Source organism: Rhipicephalus sanguineus, unplaced genomic scaffold (assembly GCF_013339695.2).
Source record: "Rhipicephalus sanguineus isolate Rsan-2018 unplaced genomic scaffold, BIME_Rsan_1.4 Seq5239, whole genome shotgun sequence".
In the NCBI taxonomy this organism is placed as follows: Eukaryota; Metazoa; Arthropoda; class Arachnida; order Ixodida; family Ixodidae; genus Rhipicephalus; species Rhipicephalus sanguineus.
The window spans coordinates 50,562-71,948 of record NW_023615431.1 but is presented as its reverse complement, the minus strand read 5'-3'; the positions used below and the strand labels follow the sequence as shown (position 1 = coordinate 71,948).

Sequence of the window (21,387 nt, the reverse complement as noted above, 5' to 3'; positions counted from 1 at the left end):
GCGTTTTTTGAAATTTCCAGGCTTCCACTAAACGAAAGGAGTGCACGAGTCTCGTTACATACAATTCCTATCAGACATTCTTTTCCGTGGCTTCGTAACGGCCCCCAGTGGTCATGTGGGCGCGAGATGGCGCGCGCAGCCAACTTGGTGTGCCCATTTTTTAACATTTCACTTTCGCCTTTTTCCGTTATATCAGGGGTCGAAACCCCACCTCTACTAGCAGGCCGCATCACAAAAATTACTCCCGCAGAGCCGCACAGTAACGCAGCTAAACGGCGTGGAGGGAGGGGGGGGGGGGGAAGGGGATAGGTCATACCAAATGTCAGCTAACGTTGCCATTTAAAAGAACACTTTCCCATATATCACATGTGTGTTGTTTCTGAAGGGTATTTCGCGGCAGGATTCCACAACTATCGATACTATCTCAACATGACTGATATTGGACGCCGATTTTGAAATATAGAGTTTTGTTTCACGGTTGGTATCAACACATGGTGGCCGCAGGGATCCTCACGACAAAAGCTTTAGACCTGTCATGCCTTGTAGCTTAAGAACATAGTTATAAGAAAATGAAAAAAATGGGACGAAGACAGTCCTGTGCGGCCCGCGGGCCTTTAGGGAGAGGCGTACAGGCCGCGCGTTTGGGTCCCCTGCGCTATACAGTTATAGTGTGAGAGCTACATGACACTGCCGCAACACCGTTGGAATGTGCAGGAATAGCTAGGTTCAACAGCATAAGGCGTCAGGCAAAATATATTCATTTGACGAAATATTAGGCTTGCAAAACGGCAATTACGAATTCCGTGCCGGTGATGTCCCTTTACCTCGAACCATAGGCATCCAATGAGTAAGCGCCGGGAAGCTTATTCGCGCCTTTATTACCAAACTGTAACGAACACCAAAGCAGATCGAAATCGCTTCGTCCACCTCCTGCCAGTCCTACCCACGTAGTGCAGTGGTCACCTTTTACCAGTACAACATCGTTAGGAAGGCACAGAGCATTATTATACGAAAAAAAGAGCGTGTTGCAAGCCGTGCATAACATACACTGCTGAAAACTGCAAGCAGAAGCCCTCAAAGAGGAGTTTTATAGGTGATACTGAATAGTGCCACGACGTTCGGGAACGATAGAAATGAAGGGATAAGCTGCACAGCTACGTTCATTCTGTAGAGGTCCACAAAGACATCCTAAATTTGCTCCAGTGGTGGATGTTAAGAACAACGACTGCCGACACCTTCACAATTCGTAAGGCAGATGTGCACCCCTGCGGCTAGCGTATGCAGTGCGAGAAACTTTAGCGCGGCAGGATATGTGATGCAACGGTGGATGGCGTGCTTAAAGCCGGAATCTCTAGATACTTGAAAAGAATGCTACAACAAATACTTTTTTCGTCCTTTCGGCTGCCTATACGTATTTCTAAAAGTACACGTGGTGCGCACGGTTCGTTATTTTTTATCTAGGTTAGTGTATTTACAACAAGGTAATAAACTTGGCTTTCTTCCTCTATCTTGCTGCGGCAAGGTGTTAAAATGTTGAAGACACGTGTTACATATCCAGAAGCCGGGTGCACGATTGCCTTTGTCGTTAGAGCATGTTTTAAGTTTCACTAAAGAGCGCAATAAAAACAAATTGAAGAGAACGTTTTGTTCTCTGTCTCCTCTGTTTTTATTGTACTTCCTATCGAAACTAAACCCATGCTGCAAATCACTTTCCTTGCTGCAATATCTGCTACAAAACGCTCTTGATGATCCCCATTGCATTAGCAAAAAAAAGTTATAGTATACCATAACTATAGTACTAGACCAGTGATAGTAGGCCAAACGTTCATTGTACCAGTATGTCCACTCAACTGTTTCCACCGTGAACCCCTTTTTACACGAAATTACCGTTGGTTAAAGTAGAATTGTTAGCGAAATATTCGCCAACAAAGCGTAGATATTTGCTACTTAAAACAGTTTGCTGTAGATTCTGTGTTCTGGACCTATATTATTGGCTCGGGCCTCTGTCGGGCCTGATATGCCGTCGGGCCGGGCCGGGCCGGGTAGGCGAAACTTTTTGTCGGGTTCGGGCCGGGCCCGGGTCGCGTATTGAATCACCGGGCCGGGCTCGGGCGGGTAAACTCGAACGAGTTCCGGGCCCGGGCCGGGCCCGGCCGGAAATCACGGCCCGTGCAGTGCTCTAGTTGGGATTCCGCGCTTCTCACATAGGATACATCCAACATCCCGAATACATTGCGGAGCATTTATCTGTATTCCTGCACTTTGGTCCCCCTTTGAGCGAAATGTCTAAAGAAATGAAGCAGCATTCGCCATTGAGCTTTATATTTTTGTACATCGAGAACCTTGTGAACATTCTCCTGGTTAATGCAGGCGATGGGTGGTCGTGGAGCTCACCTGATGCTAGCTGTTAATGTTATGCTTTTGGACCTCTTCGTGTGTTTTGTTGCACAGCTTCAAATTAGTGTGATAGCTAGACAGGCGTCCATATACATGGAATAAACAGCGAAGTGCTTTTTTATGTCCCCTTCCATCAGAACAGTGAGCATGCAGACTATCCGGAACATTTGTTCTGCGACAGTAACTGTGCAAGCTCAGACGACGCAGAAGCAGCTTTATTTATTGCAATAATGCATCCAAATGTGTTATAGTGTTTCAATCGTTGCAAATAACTTAGTTTCAATGTGGTTATGTGACCATTTACTCAATACGCAGATAGTTTCGCACTGCACATTCAAATTCCGTGGCACCAGGCACACTGTTCCACTGTGGCACCCTTGTGGTGTCGTCATCGCAAGAGTGATCACCGTTTGCCCAAAGGTTTGCTGTGAAGACGATACACTGCCCCATTCTAGTACACCATATCTTGGTGCCAGGTAAATTGGTTTTAGGCATGGTAGAAGTGAAACTTTTGATGAGCATAGATAAACCTACCAGTCTCTAATGTGCCCAGGTGGCCTTTTAAAGAACTCTTCGTGGTGGCTGCATTGCAGGCTGAACTCCTTCAAGGAGTCTCACACTCTGTTATTTAAAAGTTCATGGGTTCCAGTTCGACATGTGTTTTAAAATTGTCAATTTTTGTTTAAAGGTGTACACATAATATTATCATTTAAAGGCCTACAGGCCATCACATTAAGAAGCATGCAGTTATGCTGTGTACCAGCATTTAGAATACCAGCAAAAAGAGCCCTTTCCAAGCAGCCATTTACTTAATGTTCCGATTTCACCTGGTCACACCCGCTGCTAGAGGTTATGGTGCTTGGCTGCTGACCCTAAAGTCGCAGGATCAAATCCTGGCCATGACGTCCACATTTTGATGGAGGTGATAATGCTAGAGGCCTGTGTATACTTGGATTTAGGTGCATGTTCAAGAACTCGATGTGGTCGAAATTTTTGGAGCCCTCCACTACAGCGTCTCTCATAATCGCATCGTGGTTTTGGGACGTAAAACACCAACAATTATTATTATTTACAATACACCTGGTCACCTGTTAACAGCAAATAAAAACAAACAAAGAACATACCTCTGCCATTTCCAGCTTTCTCCTGAGTGCGTCAAGCTCTTTGTCAGCGAGCGAGAGCCCGTCCCTTGCCCTTAGGACCTCAGAGCGAAGGTGGCCAACCTCACGGCAGCACAGGCGCACCTTCCACATAGGATCCTCAGAGGATGGCTTACTGAGCGACCGAGCCGCTAGGTTGTCGTCACTGCAAAAAAATGCGCAAAGAAACTATACAATACCAGTGAGTGATCAATCAACCTGGAGCGACATACGGGCAGTGGGTTGCCGTGTTGTGTGAAGCGTTAGGTCAACCTCAACCACACTTACGGTCATTTCACTTCCCTTCGTCTACCTGTCGTGCTGATACGTTGTAAATGACAACTAAATTGGTGGCAGAATCCTTTGACAATAAGAGCACATCCCAATGCGATGTTTAGTTGTCACAACGAACATCAGGTGTTGACATCTTCTGAAGACAGCGACCACTTCAGAAAACCACACAGCTGTTTTCACCCACGTGGACAATGTTTATGGCTCGCCTCCAAGACACAAGATGTTTGAGAAGATTGTGCACGCACACAAACGTTTTCTTTTTTTCTCTTTCAATAGCAGAGCTGTTTATGCCAGCCGTTGGTCGCAATCCATCCCCAGAAAGTTATCATCGTAATGAACCAGCATGCACTATGTTCATCATCTTCTTCCTGTTCATCCTCTTCATCTTCTGCTTCGTTCACAGAACACCGATTTGTCCAGTGCACGATTCTGATAACTGTGATGGGTGAGAGAACATGTACAGAGAGAGCGAAAGAAGAGGAGAAAGAGATAGATAGAGGGAAATCTTTGGCGAAAAAATTTCTTGACGAGGCGGGATTTGAACCCGCATACCCACGATCCAAAGGCCAGCATCATAACCACTGGGCTATCCAGGCATGCTAGCAGAGCATAACAGAGTGTTGCATAGTATAGTATAGCAAGCGGTTGGAAAGGGAAGTGAGGCTGAGGAGGAGGGAAAGAAGGAGTGGATAGAGTAAAGCACATAGCAGAAAGAAAAGAGAGAAAGATAAGAAGAAAGACAGAAAGAGAAAGAAATAGAGACAGATAGAAAGAAATAGGAAGCAAGAAATATATATAGAGAAGAAAGGGAACAGAGAAAGAATGAGAGAAAGTCAGAGAATCAAAGAAAGAGAGAGAAAAAGAAATTTAATTTTATTTCCCTCTTTTTTTTTTTTTCTACGCAAAGTTTGCAAACACTGGGTGGACCCATAGCCACAGGCTACTTTGTGTCCAAAAAGTAACATTTTTTAATGGCACTTCGGAAAAGCACAACTAAGTAAAGTTATATAATGTCGAATATCGAACAAAGAATCAGTAAACAAACAATATAGAACTTGAAATAACCACATAAAAGAATAAAAAAAAGTGTTACAACACAGGAAAGAACAAAAGGAAAGAAAACCCTATGTACATACTAAAAAAAATGACTAAGCTTGCACTAAGTCGCACAAGGCTTGAAACAATGAAGCTGGACGATTCTGAAATCTAATCCGGTTGCTTCTAGGTTGTTGCTAGGCTTTAGCTAGGGGACGCTAGGCTGTTCCTGGGTTGCTTCCCAGCGCAGCGAGGTTCGAGTTAAACCACAGACAGTCATAGACACGACATGGATGTCCGAACTCCAGAGACGGAAACTCACACTGAAACCGAGTGTTCGCACCTCCCATAGATCTATGGGCACGTCATCGTTAGCATAGGGCTTCCATCGCTTCGGGGCCTTCTCGCAGCCACCGTTGCCTTCACCATTCCCCGGTGTTCTCTCGTACGTAATGCCGAAGCACTCGGTACAGATGCTTCAGCGAAGCTGACATGTGCGGCCAGATGGCATTTATCACTGGGTTAATCCCGACGGTTTATTAAAGCTTTTCTCCATTGCTGGTCTAGAAATCTTAATTGGTATTCGCCGCCCATCTGTTGCCTTCCTCATTTTTAAAGGGCCAGCAGTGAGTTGTGAGATTTACCCAATTTCTGTGGCATACACCCACTCATGACGATGATAGTTTTTAGTACACATTTGTACAATACACACCAAAGCTTTTATGGCCTGCTTGAACAGCTTCGCTGTACAAAATGAGAATCAGTCGTCAGACCAAACATGACGTTACGTTCACAGATAAATTAATTGTTCTAAGTAGTGTTTTTCTAGTGCTTTAGCAAAATTAGAAGACATTTTTATTTCAAAAGGAATAGCATTCCAGATCTTAATACCGATGAACTATAAAAGACATTCACCATATACGTTGTTAGTCCGTGGAATATTCCAATTACCAAAGTTTAGTTGTCTCGTAAAATGAGAAGGTGTGCAAAACAATGGCACATTAAAAGGGTGGTTGTAATTGACAACAGTGTATACATGTTTGGCTAGTTTTAATTTCTGGAGCAGGTCAAAGGGCAAAATAAGTAACTGCGAAACCAAAGGTTTTTTGGGGTCATTACACTTAGAATAAGTAATGATTCCCACACTGCACATTTTTAAGTGGTCTAAACGGGTCCAGGTAAGTTCAGTACGTGCCGCCTCAAGACTCAATACAAAATGGCAATAAAGGGGAGAGGAGAGAAGAAAGAAAGGGAAGAAGACATTAAAAGGGTGGTCGTAATTGACAACAGTGTATACATGTTTGGCTAGTTTTAATTTCTGCTTCACCTCATCACACCTCCGAGCAGGTCAAAGGGCAAAATAAGTAACTGCGCTTCACCTCCTCAAACCAAAGGTTTGCTGGGGTCATAGGCAAGAGACAGTACACTTAGCTTCACCTCCTCACACCCAATAAGTAATGATAGCCAAGAGACAGTCCCACAGCACATTTTTTGCGGCAAAGTCGTCTAAACAATATGGAGAGGAAAGATGTGGGGTCCAGGCATTTGGGCGGGTAGTTCGGACGCCGAAGCAGTACGTTCTTATATATGCCGCCCCAAGACTCAATACAAAATGAGAGGTCACAATAAAGGGTATATAAATACAAGAGAGAGAGAGAAAGAAAGAAAGGGAAACACTTTCAGAAAGACAAAAGAGATATAAAAAGTGAGAAAATTTGCTATTCGACAAACGCCTATAAAGATGAAGATAGACAAAAGAGGAAAAGAAAGAAAAAGAGATAGAAAAAAAACAGAGAGAAACAGAAAGAAAGAGAGGAAGAAAAAAAGGGAAAAATAACAAAAACAAGGAAGACCGCCCAGTTCACTGTCCTTTTAGGCTTGGCACCACTTGTGGCGAAGCTGTCAATTTTTTCCTCTCTCGCTTTTTCACTTAAGGTCTATTTCTGTGACCAGTTTACACACATTACATCAGCCAATGACAGCTGCAAATAGAGGTGTCTGTATAACTAAAGACACAACACATGCCCTTAAGTGCAATTCAAGTATTTCTTTTCAGATTAAAAAAAAATAATATGATGACAAATGACATTAGGAAGGGCACTGATGTTTCGAGTACACCAAACACTGGTGCACCAGACCAAAGTTCATTTTTTTTTCCTCACCTCTTTGACAGTTCAGGATTGCAGAGCGCCATGTTTGCCTTGGGTACAAGAAGCTGGTAGAGGTCGTCGACTCCCTCCTGAAATAGTTACGGAAAAGTTTCGATGTCCAACAACCTCAAATGTACGTATTGGAAGATGCAGCGGCAAAGGTATTGGCAGGCACGATGAAGACTGATGACCAACCTCTAGTCGTTTTAATCTCTGTCTCTCCTTGCCCCTTTCTTCTTGGAGGACCTGGAACTGCTCAAGGAGCTGTCTCGATTCGTGGGGTGTCCCTTGATACAAGAAAATTGACGATTACGTATATACAAGGCAAACGGAAAACATGTAGCTAATTTTGGATGATTGGATTCAAAGAGAGTAAATATTTTATTGCAATCAGCCAAGTTACTGCATTTACTCAATTCCAACATGCACTTGATTGCTCATGGTCAGCAATGAAAGATGCAACATCTTTGATCATAATGTGCATTCCAGTTATAAATGCAATGCTGTTACTTTTCAACTTTTCATAGTAAGAGAGAGATAAATGGCAATTACTTCAAACCTGAAACACAAACTTACAGTATCTTTGCTACAGTTGACGAAGCACTGCTGTCCATTACTGCTGCAGGCTTACACATTGCTGTTAATTGTCCGAAGTATCTAATTTTAAGCGGCGCCTGTGGCATTTGAGATATCAGATTCCTAAACGCATTGAGCAATATGGCTTGAATATGGGTATATTACTACATTTTTAACGAAAGTACGAAATGAGTACAAGGCTACCGCAGCTCTTTTTATGCTCAGAGGGATCTCGACCATTAATCCACTTTTGAACTGCTGAAAAGAAGCTAATCCAGCCAAGCCTCTGGAAGCACAAAAGCCCTCCTCTTGCCATCACACTCACGGTTTTCCAAGAACTCTTGGCACTGCTTCTGGCTGCTGCTCAGCGATTGCGTGAGCTGGTTGATGGTGTCAGCTTTCTCCAAAAGCCTCGCTTCAAACTGCCTCTCGCGCTCCTCAAAACGAGCCTTGCACATCCGCAGTTCATCACCCTGAAGCCATGAGCAATGCAAGGATTTGTAACCAAGGCAAAGAAAGCGGAACGTCACACGAGAGCTTTAGAATTGTGCTGTGGTGCTGATGGAAATATGTAAGGAAGATGATAAGTGAACACATGTGGTTGCTGACACTACTACAGGCGGATGCGAGGTACAACTTCAGAAAGCAACGGCTGTAATGAAGAGCAACAACAATGTGACTTCACTGGCTGTAAGCACATACAGTCAAACCTCGATATATCGAACACGGACATATCGAATTATTGCCTATATCGAACGGTTCCTATATCATGTGGGAAATCGCATGCATTTTTAATTTTTTATTTCGAACGAAGTTTGACGTATAATGGATATATCGAACTCGGCCACCCCAAACCGCCCGCGCTCCGTTGACAGGCGGCGAGCTTTCCCGCCGCGCTCCGTTGACAGGCGGCGAGCTTTCCCGCAACTCTCGAAAATAGCGGTAGCGCGGTGGGCGTTTACGACTGCTGCACACATCGATGGCGCCGAGTGCGCCACTTGAACGTAGCGCGCTACGCACGCCGCAGCCTTGCAGCAATGACGCACTGCACTTGTTGCACCAGCTCCTCCTTGATAGTATCGCCAGGCATCCGTCGCATCGGTCGTTGTTGTGCTCGTGTGTTAGGCCTGCCGCGCGTTGTGGTGTGTGTAGCGATGGCTGCAGACGCGAAGAAACGGACGACCCTGACTTTTGCAGCAAAACTGGAAGCAATCCAGGCTGAAGGCGTGGGATTCGGACCTGGTGCGTCAGGGACGGAAGGTATGCCTTATCGTCGATAACTGCACGGCACACCACACCGATGCCCAGCTGAGCAACATCGAAGTGGTATTTCTGCCGCCCAACACCACTTCGAAGCTCCAACCGTTGGACCAGGGCATTATCCGCACATTTAAGTCTATCTACAAGCGTCGGCTGATCGACATTTTGCTTGTAAGACTCCGGATGGGCCAAGATCTGAAGATCGATCTTTTGGGCGCCATCCAAATGCTCAAGGCGTCGTGGGAAAACGTCAAGCAGTCGACGATAGCCAACTGCTTTCGGCATGCGGGCTTCGGTGGACGCACTGACGAAGCATCAGTGGAAGAATCCGAGGAAGCTGAGTTGGCATGCGCAGATGAAGAAAGCGAGCTCGCCGAAACGTGGAGCAAGCTGGAGAGCTTTGTTGGTGCGGAGCCGCAAAGCATGTGCATCGAAGACTTCGTTGGAGGTGACGACACCACTGGTACAACGGCGGAGCTAACGGACGTAGAGATCGTCGCCAAAGCTACCGCTGAGCAGCCGAATGAAGACGCTGCCGAGGTGGATCCCGCAAGCGCTGATGGTGCCCCGCTCCCGACATCAGCTGAGGTCGTAGCCGCTTTGGCCCTTGCGCGCCGCCACTGCAGCGCGATTGAAGGCACCGGCCTTTCACTTGTGGATCGCCTGGACTATGTTGAGGACGCAGTCGTCAAACACGCCATTGCCAACAAAAAGCAGGCTACTCTTTTTTCAGTATTTTAAGCCAACACAATAAATACTTTGTTTGAATCTTCAAGTGAGTATTTACTGCACCACGATTGGTTCGTTGGTTGTTTTCCACAAGTTCTTGACGCATTTTTTACGTGATTTTTTATATCGAATTCTGGATATATCGAACTCTTTCGCGATCGCCGTGCCGTTCGATATATCGAGGTTCAACTGTACAGTTAAACCTCGATGAGATGAACTTCAATACAAAGCATGTCACTGCCTGTTTCGGGACATCACAGAGTTCACTCTCTGTGATATCCAAGTCAAAATAAGCTATTTTAGACTCTCTGAAGAACATAATACAGTGCAGACCACTTATAACGTGACCGCATATAGTGCAGGACCGGTTATAATGCGGTCTTTTTCGACTCCCGTTTACCCTCCCATAGAACCGCATGTATACGCATACCGCTTATTGTGCAGTCCCCCAAGATGAAATACCGTTTATAATGCGGTCGCGGGAAAATATTTCTGACAAACGCGGTAGCGAGTGCGGTTCTCAAAGGAGGCACGCCGCTGGGGAGGGAGCGACGAGGTCATTACGAAGGGCGAGGGCACGCACAGTGAACGAACGAGGGGCGAAGGGAGGAAAAAGACCGCGGCAGCGCTGTGCGGGCTCGCCGAGTGGGGAAGGATGGTGGTTGCCTAGGCGACGAAGTAGCCTTTGCACCGGCGGCGGCAAGGCTCCGCGGCCGCTTGCCGGCAGCGCGTTCCGCGTGGAACGTACGATCGCGTCCTCATCAAGTGCGCTTTAAAGTAAGTTTCCTGTCGGGAAAAGCGTCGTCGTTATCACACTTGCTACAGATATCGCGTTTGCTACCTCGTCCGCAAATTGAAAAGTTTTGCGGCTTCATGACGCGAGCTTTCGCCTTTTCTGCCAGTGCGGGGACTTAAACGAGCTTGGCGGGCTTTTGTCGCCGTTGATCTCCCGGCCGCGAACACAAACTTCGTATCACGCGCGCTGTTCTTGGGTTAGTGCTTGAGTGCGATCTTTTCGACGTCCGACCTTCATGTTGTCTTGGACAAACTTCCCGCGACAACATGCTGAACCGCAGGCTAGGCCTAATCAGCGTTGGTTGCTTTTCGGTAGCGGTCGCGGGCGATAAAAGTTGCGGTTTGGTGCGGAATCAACGAAGCTTTTTGCGATGGCTGCACTTGAAGGGAAGGGAATCATATCGTTAATGAAAACGAGGGCATGGTTGGCACAAGCAACTCTCGAATGGTGGTTCCGGATTCGATTGCAATGTCTTGGACATCGCGTGCGCGCCCGTGAAATCGAACGATCGGTACCGCGCTCAGCACGTGAAATTTCGGTCGCGATTCGACATGGTTTCTGTGTAATGCGCATACCTCGAGGTGGCCTGAAACGTAGTCGGCGAATTTCCGTGATGGCACTTTGTTTTGTTTGCTTTTTTCCCCGCGTGTTCATTTCGTTGGCAATGCGGGTCTTTGGCGGCTAATTTTTGAACATTCGGAGATTTAAGTGGTTGTAAGCGCCCCAAATCGCATATGTCGGTTATCGGACACGCGAGGCTACATGCTCAACACGTTTTGCGCAAGTGCAGCCTTTGAAGAAGGTTGTTTTGGTTATAGTGCGGTACCGCTTATAGTGCGGATATTCGCGACTCCGGCGACTTACGTTATAAGCGGTCTATACTGTTTAAATACCCAGCAAAAGTGACGAAATGAGAAAATGTGAGGGCCAACAAAAGGGTTTAATGGATAAGGACAAGCGTTATTAAGAGTGTTCTGGGAAAGGCCAAATTCTTGGTAGTGGGGTTGAAATAAGCTGGTGTTAATAATGATAGATAAAGCACTGCAGCCAAAGTCGCAAGTAAATGCAGAATATGAACCTAGAAGCATTCATCACAGTCTACAAGAAGGCGTCAAAAAAGAGATAGGGAAAGAAAGCTCACTTTTGCGGCCAAGCTTCGGCTCAGTTCGTCAATTTTCTCGTTCAAGTTGTACACTTCGTCCTGGTGTTTCTGCTTCCGTGTTTGCAACAAGTTATCATAGTCTCTCTTAAGGTGCACGAGGGCATCTGAGCTGCTCAACTCTGAAACCTGCTCTTGCAGCATTTTGATGGTGGCCTCCGCCACTTTCATCTTCTCGATGTGCTGCAAATGAATGCATCAACAAAAAGCTGCTTTAAACATCAACAGCAAAAATTAAAATGAAAACATTTCCTTAACACTACAAGCACATCTCAAAAGTTTGACACAAATGTCAGTACTACTTCTGATTATTTTATCGTTCCAATGACAGCTGAAATGAATGGCTTGCTTTGACATGCCTTAATTTGTTTTCAGCACTTTCACTCTCACATTAAACTGATTCATTCATTCATTCAACTAAGACTTTTGGTTAGTTCTGACTATCCAAGATTCCTTAATGTGTGCCTAGTTCTAACTATGCATGTGTATTTTCATCTAAATTCCATCAAAAAGTAACCATCATGGTCAGGAATGATCCCGTGCCACAACTGTACTGCCACTGTCAAAGTACTAACATTAATCCAAGCATAAAGTTGATAATATTGCAAGACTATGTAAAATGTGCATTTACAGAACCACATTGGCAAATAAGTAATCATTGGTCCAATCTCTCATTTCACTGTTGTGCCTTTTTAATCCTCATGTCCATATTGAGAAATACAAGCGTAAATGAGGCATTAGCACGAATCACCTGACCCTATATAAGTGACCTAATTTTGAGTACCAAGATTATATACTACACTTTCAGCACCAAAATCCACACATGCTGAGTGGCGATTATTTTAAGCCATTTCAACAGTGCCAGTGTGAAAACAGTTCTCTGTGTGAAAGCCGGCGCACAGGGTGCACTGATGAGAAATATTGCCAACACATTGAGAAAGCAGAGGACAAACTCGGAACAATTTGTGACAAGTGTAGTGGCTGCAAATTTGAAAATTTGCACGATGCTCTCAAGGCAGTTCAGATACATGCATAATGTAGATAAGCTGCATGATGTCTTGGTTGCCTATTGTTGTCATCAAATACAGTCAAATACTTTTAAATTTCTGTACTGTCATCTAACCATCAGTGTTGCCGCATCTAGGCAACTAACACAATGGTTTTTCCAGTAATGCCAACAGTGACAAGCTACTATACATAATGCCCCCCCCCCCTTTTTTTTCCAGAAAGCACCACCTGAGTGAGAACTCAATGACAGGTCTTCTGTTGATGTTCTACAGTGCCAAAGCAAAAGATCAGTTCTCCAAACTTCACAACTGACACTAACCTCCTCTCTGCACTTAGTTTCAATTTCCAGCTGGTTCTGGAGTGTGGAAAGCTTGACAGACAGCTCGGCATTCTCGGTGGTCTTGTTTGCTAAGGCCTGGTTTGCTTGGTTCCAGTTCTCCATGTACATCTTTGCACTGGCTGTACAAAGAGCAGCAGAAAAATGAGGCACATGACAAAATATTTTCCAATAACACTGCAGTCAATACAATACTGCTCCCAACTCCATCAGATATGAATGCAGAAGCGGCACAACAGGAAACAACAAAAAAAAAAGGTAGCATTGAAAAGTAAGCGAGTAGGCAAGCTGAAAATTCCTAAAATAGCGTACTGTGAAAAACGTAATTATATTGCGTTGAGAAAGACTGAACCTGCCAAAACGCTTGAATTAACCAAGTTAACCTAAAGCAGTGGTCAAAATGGGAGGCTTCAAAGTTATCTAGAAACGTAACAGTCTTGGGGATAATAGACCCTTTTAAATTACATGGTAATATGCCACAACAAAACAAGTAATGTCTACCATTCTCCCATTAAGAAAATACACACAGAATTACATGACTGCTACGCAGTGGTGTCACAGCTATGTTTCAGTTTCGAAAAGTTGTACAACTGAGCTAACCAGGAGGCTTACATATTTCAAGCATGAGAGCAAATTATTCCATAAATTTAGCCCGGGTGCAATGCCTTAGTGAAACAAAGTCAATAAACACGCCTTTTTTTGGGCAAGCTGACATGAGTTACATAAGCCAGCCTCAACAAAATGGAAATAGGTACAAAGCTGACAACACATTGCACTTAAAAAGAAAATGTTTGGAAGAGTGTACCGTGTTGTCATCTATCTTGCACTGAAGCCAGCACGTAAAGGTAAACTAGCTGGTATTCACAAAATTTACTTTGCTATACAACTATGGAGTATATGATAAAGCGTAGCTTTAAAAGGAAAATGCATTTAGTATTCTGCCATTGATTACTGTACAGATATGACAAAGGCTTCCAGACAAATCTTATGTATGAAAGTAAGTCCAACTGATTACATCAGTCACCTACTTTCAATAAGGATGAAGAAATGTACCGTATTTACTCGGTTGTAACGCGAGCACAATTGTAACGCGAAGGATGACTTTTCATTGCATCCAAGAAGAAAAATATAGAAGTTCAGTATTCTATTGTAACGCGAGGGTCGACTTCAGGTAGCAAAAATCTGGAAAAAAAACTCTCGTTACATTCGAGTAAACATGGTAAGAGTTCTGTTAGATTTATTACTGATTCGGTGTTTTACAGTGGAGTGCGCTGTGCACAGGCTGTCCTCCTTCCGCTAGCCAATTTACCAAATTGGTTGTTGTACTTGGTAAAACACACCCTGTAAACTCGTGTAAGGGCGACACTTCTTTTTAATTGATCTTGACAAGGTTCGGGCCCTTTCATGGGCCTATACAATAAATGCTCAGACGCTCATGCAAGTGAGTTGCAAAGACAGGACCATTAAAGGTGTTCCTGTGCATTTCACCTTCACATCCTGCATGTACTGTTATTGATGCACATTCACAATCACTAAAATTTCTTGAATGTAAAGGAAACACATAAGTTGCCACAGACCTTGCAAGGTAGTCACCTTGTCCTGCAATGATGTGATCTCCGCTCTAGACGACTCTCGCACATTTTCCAGCTCAAACTTGAGTCGTTCGACTTCTCTCGTTCGTGCCTTGTACATCACTTCGAGCTGAACGTAGTCATCTGGAAAAGACAATACATTGTCAGCTTTCGCCGTTCCCTATGCCTGGAATGAGCACATGGTAGTGTCGAGAAAACTGCCACGTAACACGAACGGAGAGTAAAGTCAAGTACTCTACAGTAAGAACAATAATTAAGAATAGTTGGTTCTTGTTAATACATGTATGTCACATTAACACTTTTAACCCTTTGAGCGTCAAAGACAAAGAGTTGTACGTCATCCGCTAACAGCCACAGGATGATCAAAGACGTACATGTATGTCATTGCCTCTATGTTTAAAGCGCACCTTTTTCAATAATTCCTCTTGCTCAGCATGTGCTGCCACACAGTGAGAATACGTGGAATTTTTTTCTTGCGCCGAAGTCTCTCCATTTTTTTTTTCATGCTTTACTACAGCAGTGTGCCGGCTAGCTTCGGTTTCGTTGTTCAGCCAGTTCCTGCTTGTTGGGCTTGCAAAACTGATGGCTTTCCGGTTTAGAATCTTTCAAAATGTGACCGATTTGTAACTCCCTCGTTTATTGGACCCTGATACCCGATTACGCCTGTTTCCGTGCAGGCGCTGACTGACACAAACGATGCCGCTGTGGTTGCATTTCCTGTTTCGGGGACTCACAAGAACCACTTCCATCTCGTTGGCGATAAGACGAATGATTATTATAGGTTTCGGACTTGTTTTTGCTTTTTGGATGTGCTCACAACTACATTCAGTGCGGTCACCCGCACAGTTTGCTTGTGCTATGGAAGTGCGCGCTGGTTTCTCTGGCGCAAGTGAGTCTAGTGGCGATTCCTCCGAATCGCCGCTCTGATTCAGTAAATGTCAGCCCGTCGTACAAGGAGTTACTTGCGAGTTAAGACTCAGATGTTGGTGAGTGAGCGACATCTCAAAAGTGTGCGCAGCAAGACGATGCTGACTAGATCAAAAGTGGCTTGTCTCCCCCCGTGTTTCCACCTAACGCCACTTCATGCACTTATTTTTGTACGTCTGTAAACTACGCAGACATTTATTTCAACACATGATTTTTTAACAGCCGTATAGTTTTTTTTTTTTTTAATCTTGCTGTTACTCACTAATAAACCATGTGTATGTAACAACACAAATAATTTTTTTGTCACTTTGCGATCACCCAAAAAACTCTGCTGCCGATTTTCACTTCATGAATGAAACTGCGGTTCATGGAAGGGCGCAAACCTTCTGGAAGTGAGCACGATCAATGGCTTGAATACCCCTGCCAAAAAATTCGGTGGTTGTTTAGCAGTACATGTGAGAGAAATGTGTTAGCACTTTTTTAATTACCTCTATTTACCTAGAACTGCCTTGACACACAACACTAGACAACATTAGCCAACAAAAGCCAGCAGTTAGCCACATTAAGACCTGGACTGTGCTCACCTGACTGATTTGTCAAGGCAGTCCCGTGGGAATGAGTAGGCTGCTGACCGTTCAGGGGTGCAGAAGGATTTTGGTGCATGCCGTTGCTTCCTCCATTCAAGCCGTCACCCATGCCGTAGCCCTGCTGCATAGGACTCCCAAGATCCAGGCCATTGGTGTAGTTGTCGGAATACGTGTTGAACTCGGGGACGTGAGTTCCAGGCACGTTCTGGTGGGCGGCCACGCCATAGTGTGGCGTGGAAAAAGGCTTCCTCGCGTAGTTCTGGGGGAAAGTTCATTGCAAGCAGCTGCATTGGCTATGATAAACAGCATAATGGCACAGAATGAAGGAAGTAGCGCATTAGACAAGTTCAAATATGATACACTGCTGAACCACAGAAATTATGTATTTGACCACGAAATCTTCTGCTAGTGTCTGTAGTGCCTGGCATAATTTGTTGTCATGAGCTTAAGGCGTGATTAGGCAGTTACCATTTCTTTCATAACTTTATTTTCCCTCACATACAGTAGACTCTCAGTAAACAGAAATCTCTTAAATGGAATTGCTGCTTAATTAGAACAACTACCTCTAATATGATTTGTTTCGTAGTTGAATTCTGCTCCTCCGTTTATTTCTCTGTAAATTGTACTCCTGTTAAACAGAACATACTTTCCCGACCCCTTCGGGTTCCATTTAATGAGGGTCTACTGCAATTAATTGGCAAATGAGATACTATTAAATATGCCGAAGTCAAGAACTTACCTGCCCGTCCTGATTTGGAGTAGAAGTTGTTGCACCATAACCAATAACTCCAGGGGGTTTGAAGTACCTGAAAATACAGGACACTGGTAAACAAACAGAAGCTAATACTTTCAATCTACATGTGTACTAATGAGATCACGAGAAACATTACAACAAGGGGCACGAACAAGCCGTAGCTGCACAAGGTGCACTGAGAAAACCATAGTGAGCATTACAAAAACAATGCCGTGAAGTGTGCCCACTAAGACCACAACACATAACAAGCAGACTAGGTACATGATTTATATCAATGAATAAATGTGCCCCCTGGGGATGCAAGAGCAGATGCAAAGCCAAAACTGAATACAACACTGTCCAATGCATGTGCAATCTCGAGTTCTTCACTTGGCTCAAAAAAAGAATAGTAACATTTCCATCAACTTTCTATCACATCAAACAAATGTAAATCTTGTTTCTCTGTCGTTGGTAATGTTGGTTGAGAAGAAAAGCCAAGACAACTCACTGGTCATCAGAAAGGTCTTCATCATCGTCATCTGACAGTCCCTCCAGGTCATCAAAGCCATTTGCAACTGCTTGTTGCAGCTATAATGAGAATGAAATTCAGTTATCAGTAAGGGTGCGCAAGTATTCTCCTTATTCAAATCACATTCGATTCGAAAAATGCATATTCTGATTTCCCTGGATATGCAGCCATGATCAAACCGGCAGTTAAAGAGGCAATGATTTGCACAAATTCAAATATTCAAACAAGCAACAAATGACAAGTGCTATGCATTGTTATTTTTACAGTAAAACATCGCTAATGTACCCATTTCACACCTACAACAGTGAAAACGCAACTGTAATGAATTTCCGACCGAGGCTCTGAAAAGGCTAATGTATTCACTATCGTAGCAGATCATTCTATGCCTGATGGTCAGCGCATATCACTATCACAATTTGTCGCATAAAGATTAACTGCACCCTTGGATTCTGTGCAAGCGTTACAGTGTGCCCTGCTACCTCAATGCTAAGTGAGAGAATCTTTCCCACTTACGGATGTGTTCTAACAATGTGTGGAGAGTGAGTGCTTACTTTCAGAACATCTCGAGCAGTTAGGTTTTCAACGTGATAATTTGTAATGAGTGCATTACCAGAAGTCTCTTCAGCATGCTGCTACCTAGTGAAATGCAGTTTCATTAATTTATTTTAAAAGAGTAAGAAAAGCTATTGTTACTTGATGTTTTGCTACCTCTTAATGACAAATATATATTTGATATTCGAAGGCAGTTGTCTCATTCATATTCGATGCATAACTGAAAACTTCAAATTCACACACTCCTAGTTATCAGTGTTGTACTGTTTGCTAACAGTGCCTGCCGCATCGGTAGTGAACTGCTACACAATTTCTTGAAAGTTTAGCAACACCAGAACAGCACCTTTATATTTTATATGTATTCATATAAGAAATTCTTGTGCTAGTCAAGAAAGTTGACACAGAGAACGCCTTAATGTCTACTGAGCATCAATTTTATCAATTTTCATGTACCAGATAATTCCCGTTATCTTTTCTTTTAGCCAGGCAGCTTATGTAACATCACAGTAAGGCGAATAGAGCATGTACAAATGCTGCAATGTCTACTACATTGGAGCGGTGCTGAAAAGCAGCACTAAACCAGTTTGTAGTGCTAAAAAAATCTTACAAAACTGTGCTTTCTGTCATGTGGCTTTTTTGCCGCTACAAAAAAAATGCCAGAGTTGAATGTATTCTTTTGTACATGAACTGCTTTGGTGGAGGAACAGCTCTCAAATTTACTAAGATTAGTATTTAGTTCCTCTCAAAGAGCGTAGCTTATACTGAGTATACGCTGCTAAAATATATGATCGGAAGTTGGTGACAATGCCGAATATCTTTAATTTTTTCTTATTTTCTGGCATGCTAAACCTACTCACATAGCAACAGTCCCTCTTTTGCTATTCCAGCCCAATTTACAAGAATTTCCTAATAAATCTTTGTGATTTAACTGTGTAAACAGTGTTCACAGGAATAAAATGTAGCCACAACATTGGCACCTTTACTCCTAATCTTGCATCTGAACAGGTGTGTAATGTGATAGTTTTGCAAGATGCTGTGCATCTTGGACAGCGGTACAAGTCTTTTGCAATTTATAACCCTTTACTCTTTTTCTAATGGTGTATTAACTAAGCGCTGCACATTTATGATACAGCAGCTGCGCCATACATATTCTGTTCCTTACGCTACCAAAATGAATAGACAGACCTCTTCTGCTTTTCTCCTAACTTCTGCAGAAGCCTCGTCTTCTTCATCGTGCTCGATGTCGAACTTCAGTTCATCTGCGGCACCAAGCAAGCTCATGCCCGGCTCCACTAAAAGCGAATATCAAACAACAGGTAAGTACTCATGCGTGAAAATGTAGTTTCGACAAATGGCAAGGTTTACCACGTTGGCAAGTAAAAGGAGCAGATGCATTGATAACAGTGACGGTTCCAATATTATGATGAGAGGCTCATATGTACTCATTTTAGCTGGGCAATATATGGCATTGTATTGTTGCAACAGACCTGATGACTAGTACAAGAAAGTAGGTCTTGGTGTGCAGTTTTAGTGCAATACAATGCCAGTGCTTTGTGAAGGTGATTTTATTTCTTTTTTTTTTTTGAAGTCATGGAACACAACTGTCAGAAAGTATACACAAGTCATAATTACAGGATGATCATTGTTTTTTGTTTAAAGGGAGAGGGTACTACAGTGCAAAGATTTATGTCCAAACTGCAACACATTTTGAATTATCTGCTTATATTTTAACAATGCAGAAAAGCATAATATGAAAACGGGATACCACGCAAAACTAACCTACTTCCACGTAAAATTTGCCAGCCGAGTTTTTTTTACATTTGGATGAAGAAGTTTTGGTTTGTCTTTTTAATAATTATGTTCCTGGACCGCGGCAGGAACAGTTTGTGAAGCATCGATAAATTACTCGCATAGGTGCCTAGTATTCAAAAGCGAGTTTCTGATTACAAATTAGATATCTTCACTAATGTATTTCTTCGACGCACAGTCACCAAGTAAAACCTACCGACCTTTACGTGAAAACGCATGCGAAGCACGAGTATCATAGCACGGGGTAAGCTGTTGCTTACGGTCACTCGGCATCGTTACAAATTTCACCGTTGTGCAGCTGATCATGTTTCGCATAGGCGCTGCTGAAGAACGCATTCAGCTGTCGATGCCAGGCATCTAAAGGCGCAGCCCTCCATTTCTGAATATGATCGCTGTATGCCCGCCTGCAACAGCAGTTGTTTTCTCTGCACAACAGCTGATTCGGATAACTCGCCCCATATGTTCGCGGGGTTTGTTTTAACGCGAGGATCCCCGACTCTGCAGAAAAGAAAAGAGTTACGGACGCGACGAACGTTACCGAAAATTTCTCACAACGTAGTGAAATTAAGGTACGAAGGGTTCATTCACGTCTTGCAGTGATGCCAACGCTAGGTATGCGCTAGCATGTTTGGGATGAATTCCCCTAGATCGCTGCATCTAGCAGACTCCTCGTCGATGTATCACGCAAGAAGTATCGTCGACGATCAGGCAACGCTCAAGAAGCACGCTTGAAACGCGAAAAGATGTGCGACAAAATCGGTTACAATTAGGCAATGCGCGCTTACTTGAAGCAGCCGGTCAGCCCGATGGCGGGCACACACCGTTCGCAGAGCCTAGAGAGCAGGCTTGCAGTCTCGAGGAACTCGTGCCATCTGTGGAGAGCTCAAACGGGGACAACCGGGCAAGATAAAAAACGTAACAGCGCCGAGGAGCTGGCTGCGCGGTAGCCGGATCAACTTAGTAAACAAAAATGTGAACCAGCCTGCCGCTCGCGCTCGTACAAAACAAAACAGACGCCGAGATGCGGTGAAGCCGCGAAGTCACCAGCACTTCTGCGAAAGTTGCGTAAACATGATTGTACTGTATTTTTCTTTTGAATTTTATTTCTTATGCTTATCAACGTTATTGTTCATTCAGTTACCAAATATATCTGATTTTAATTGTTTTTGTTAAAACGCGAAATCAGCAGCTAGCAAAATTCTGCCTCCGAGCACGGTCTCATTCATAGAGTTTCATACAATATGGTCTCATTGACAAGGTATCGAATTAAAAATGTCGCTGAATGTAAAGTTTTAACAACTTCTTGTTATACTTCACGGCTCAAATTTCTCATTATTTTTACTATTATTGTCATGCTCATGGTGATCTCGGGCGCCACGGCATGACGCATAAAATAGCAGACGAATGCATGGACACTTCTCCTTTGCTAGATGAACTTTTCGAATTGTCTCGTGGGTGTTGCACACACATGTGTGCACGAGGAAAACACGTTCAAAGCGGCACGCAGCGTCCCTTTATTCCCACCTCGCAGTGTTACATTCGCATAAAATACGCAGTGCAGTGGCCCTGCAACACTTTTTCAGCATGCTCAGAAAGGAAGCCGCTCAGAAAACGCTGCCAATCGGTAGTCGAGGCTCCCAAGAACACGCGAGCAAAACATTATATCGCAGCACGCGGCCTGGGATCTACAATCAATTGTCAAAGTCAGCTAAAAATAGCTTCTTCCCTTGGCACGTTGATTGGTCATTGACTCAATTTTCCACGTCATTGGCTGATTT

At 43.9% G+C, this 21,387-nt stretch overlaps 1 protein-coding gene across 1 annotated transcript; it reads right to left on the bottom strand.

Moving 5' to 3' along the window:
• Positions 1 to 3,521: 3,521 nt before the first annotated feature.
• Positions 3,522 to 20,634, bottom strand: LOC119377633 (uncharacterized; the record flags this gene model as incomplete). The annotated part of the gene is made up of 12 exons (XM_037647013.2): positions 20,395 to 20,634; positions 18,986 to 19,092; positions 17,228 to 17,307; positions 16,726 to 16,792; positions 15,984 to 16,245; positions 14,458 to 14,595; positions 12,863 to 13,002; positions 11,518 to 11,718; positions 7,917 to 8,064; positions 7,211 to 7,302; positions 7,028 to 7,104; positions 3,522 to 3,702 (listed from the first exon to the last, which is right to left on the bottom strand). Coding segments are annotated over exons 1-12 (1,494 nt in total), but the record flags the coding sequence as incomplete, so codon positions are not given.
• Between the last annotated feature and the right edge of the window lie 753 nt (positions 20,635 to 21,387).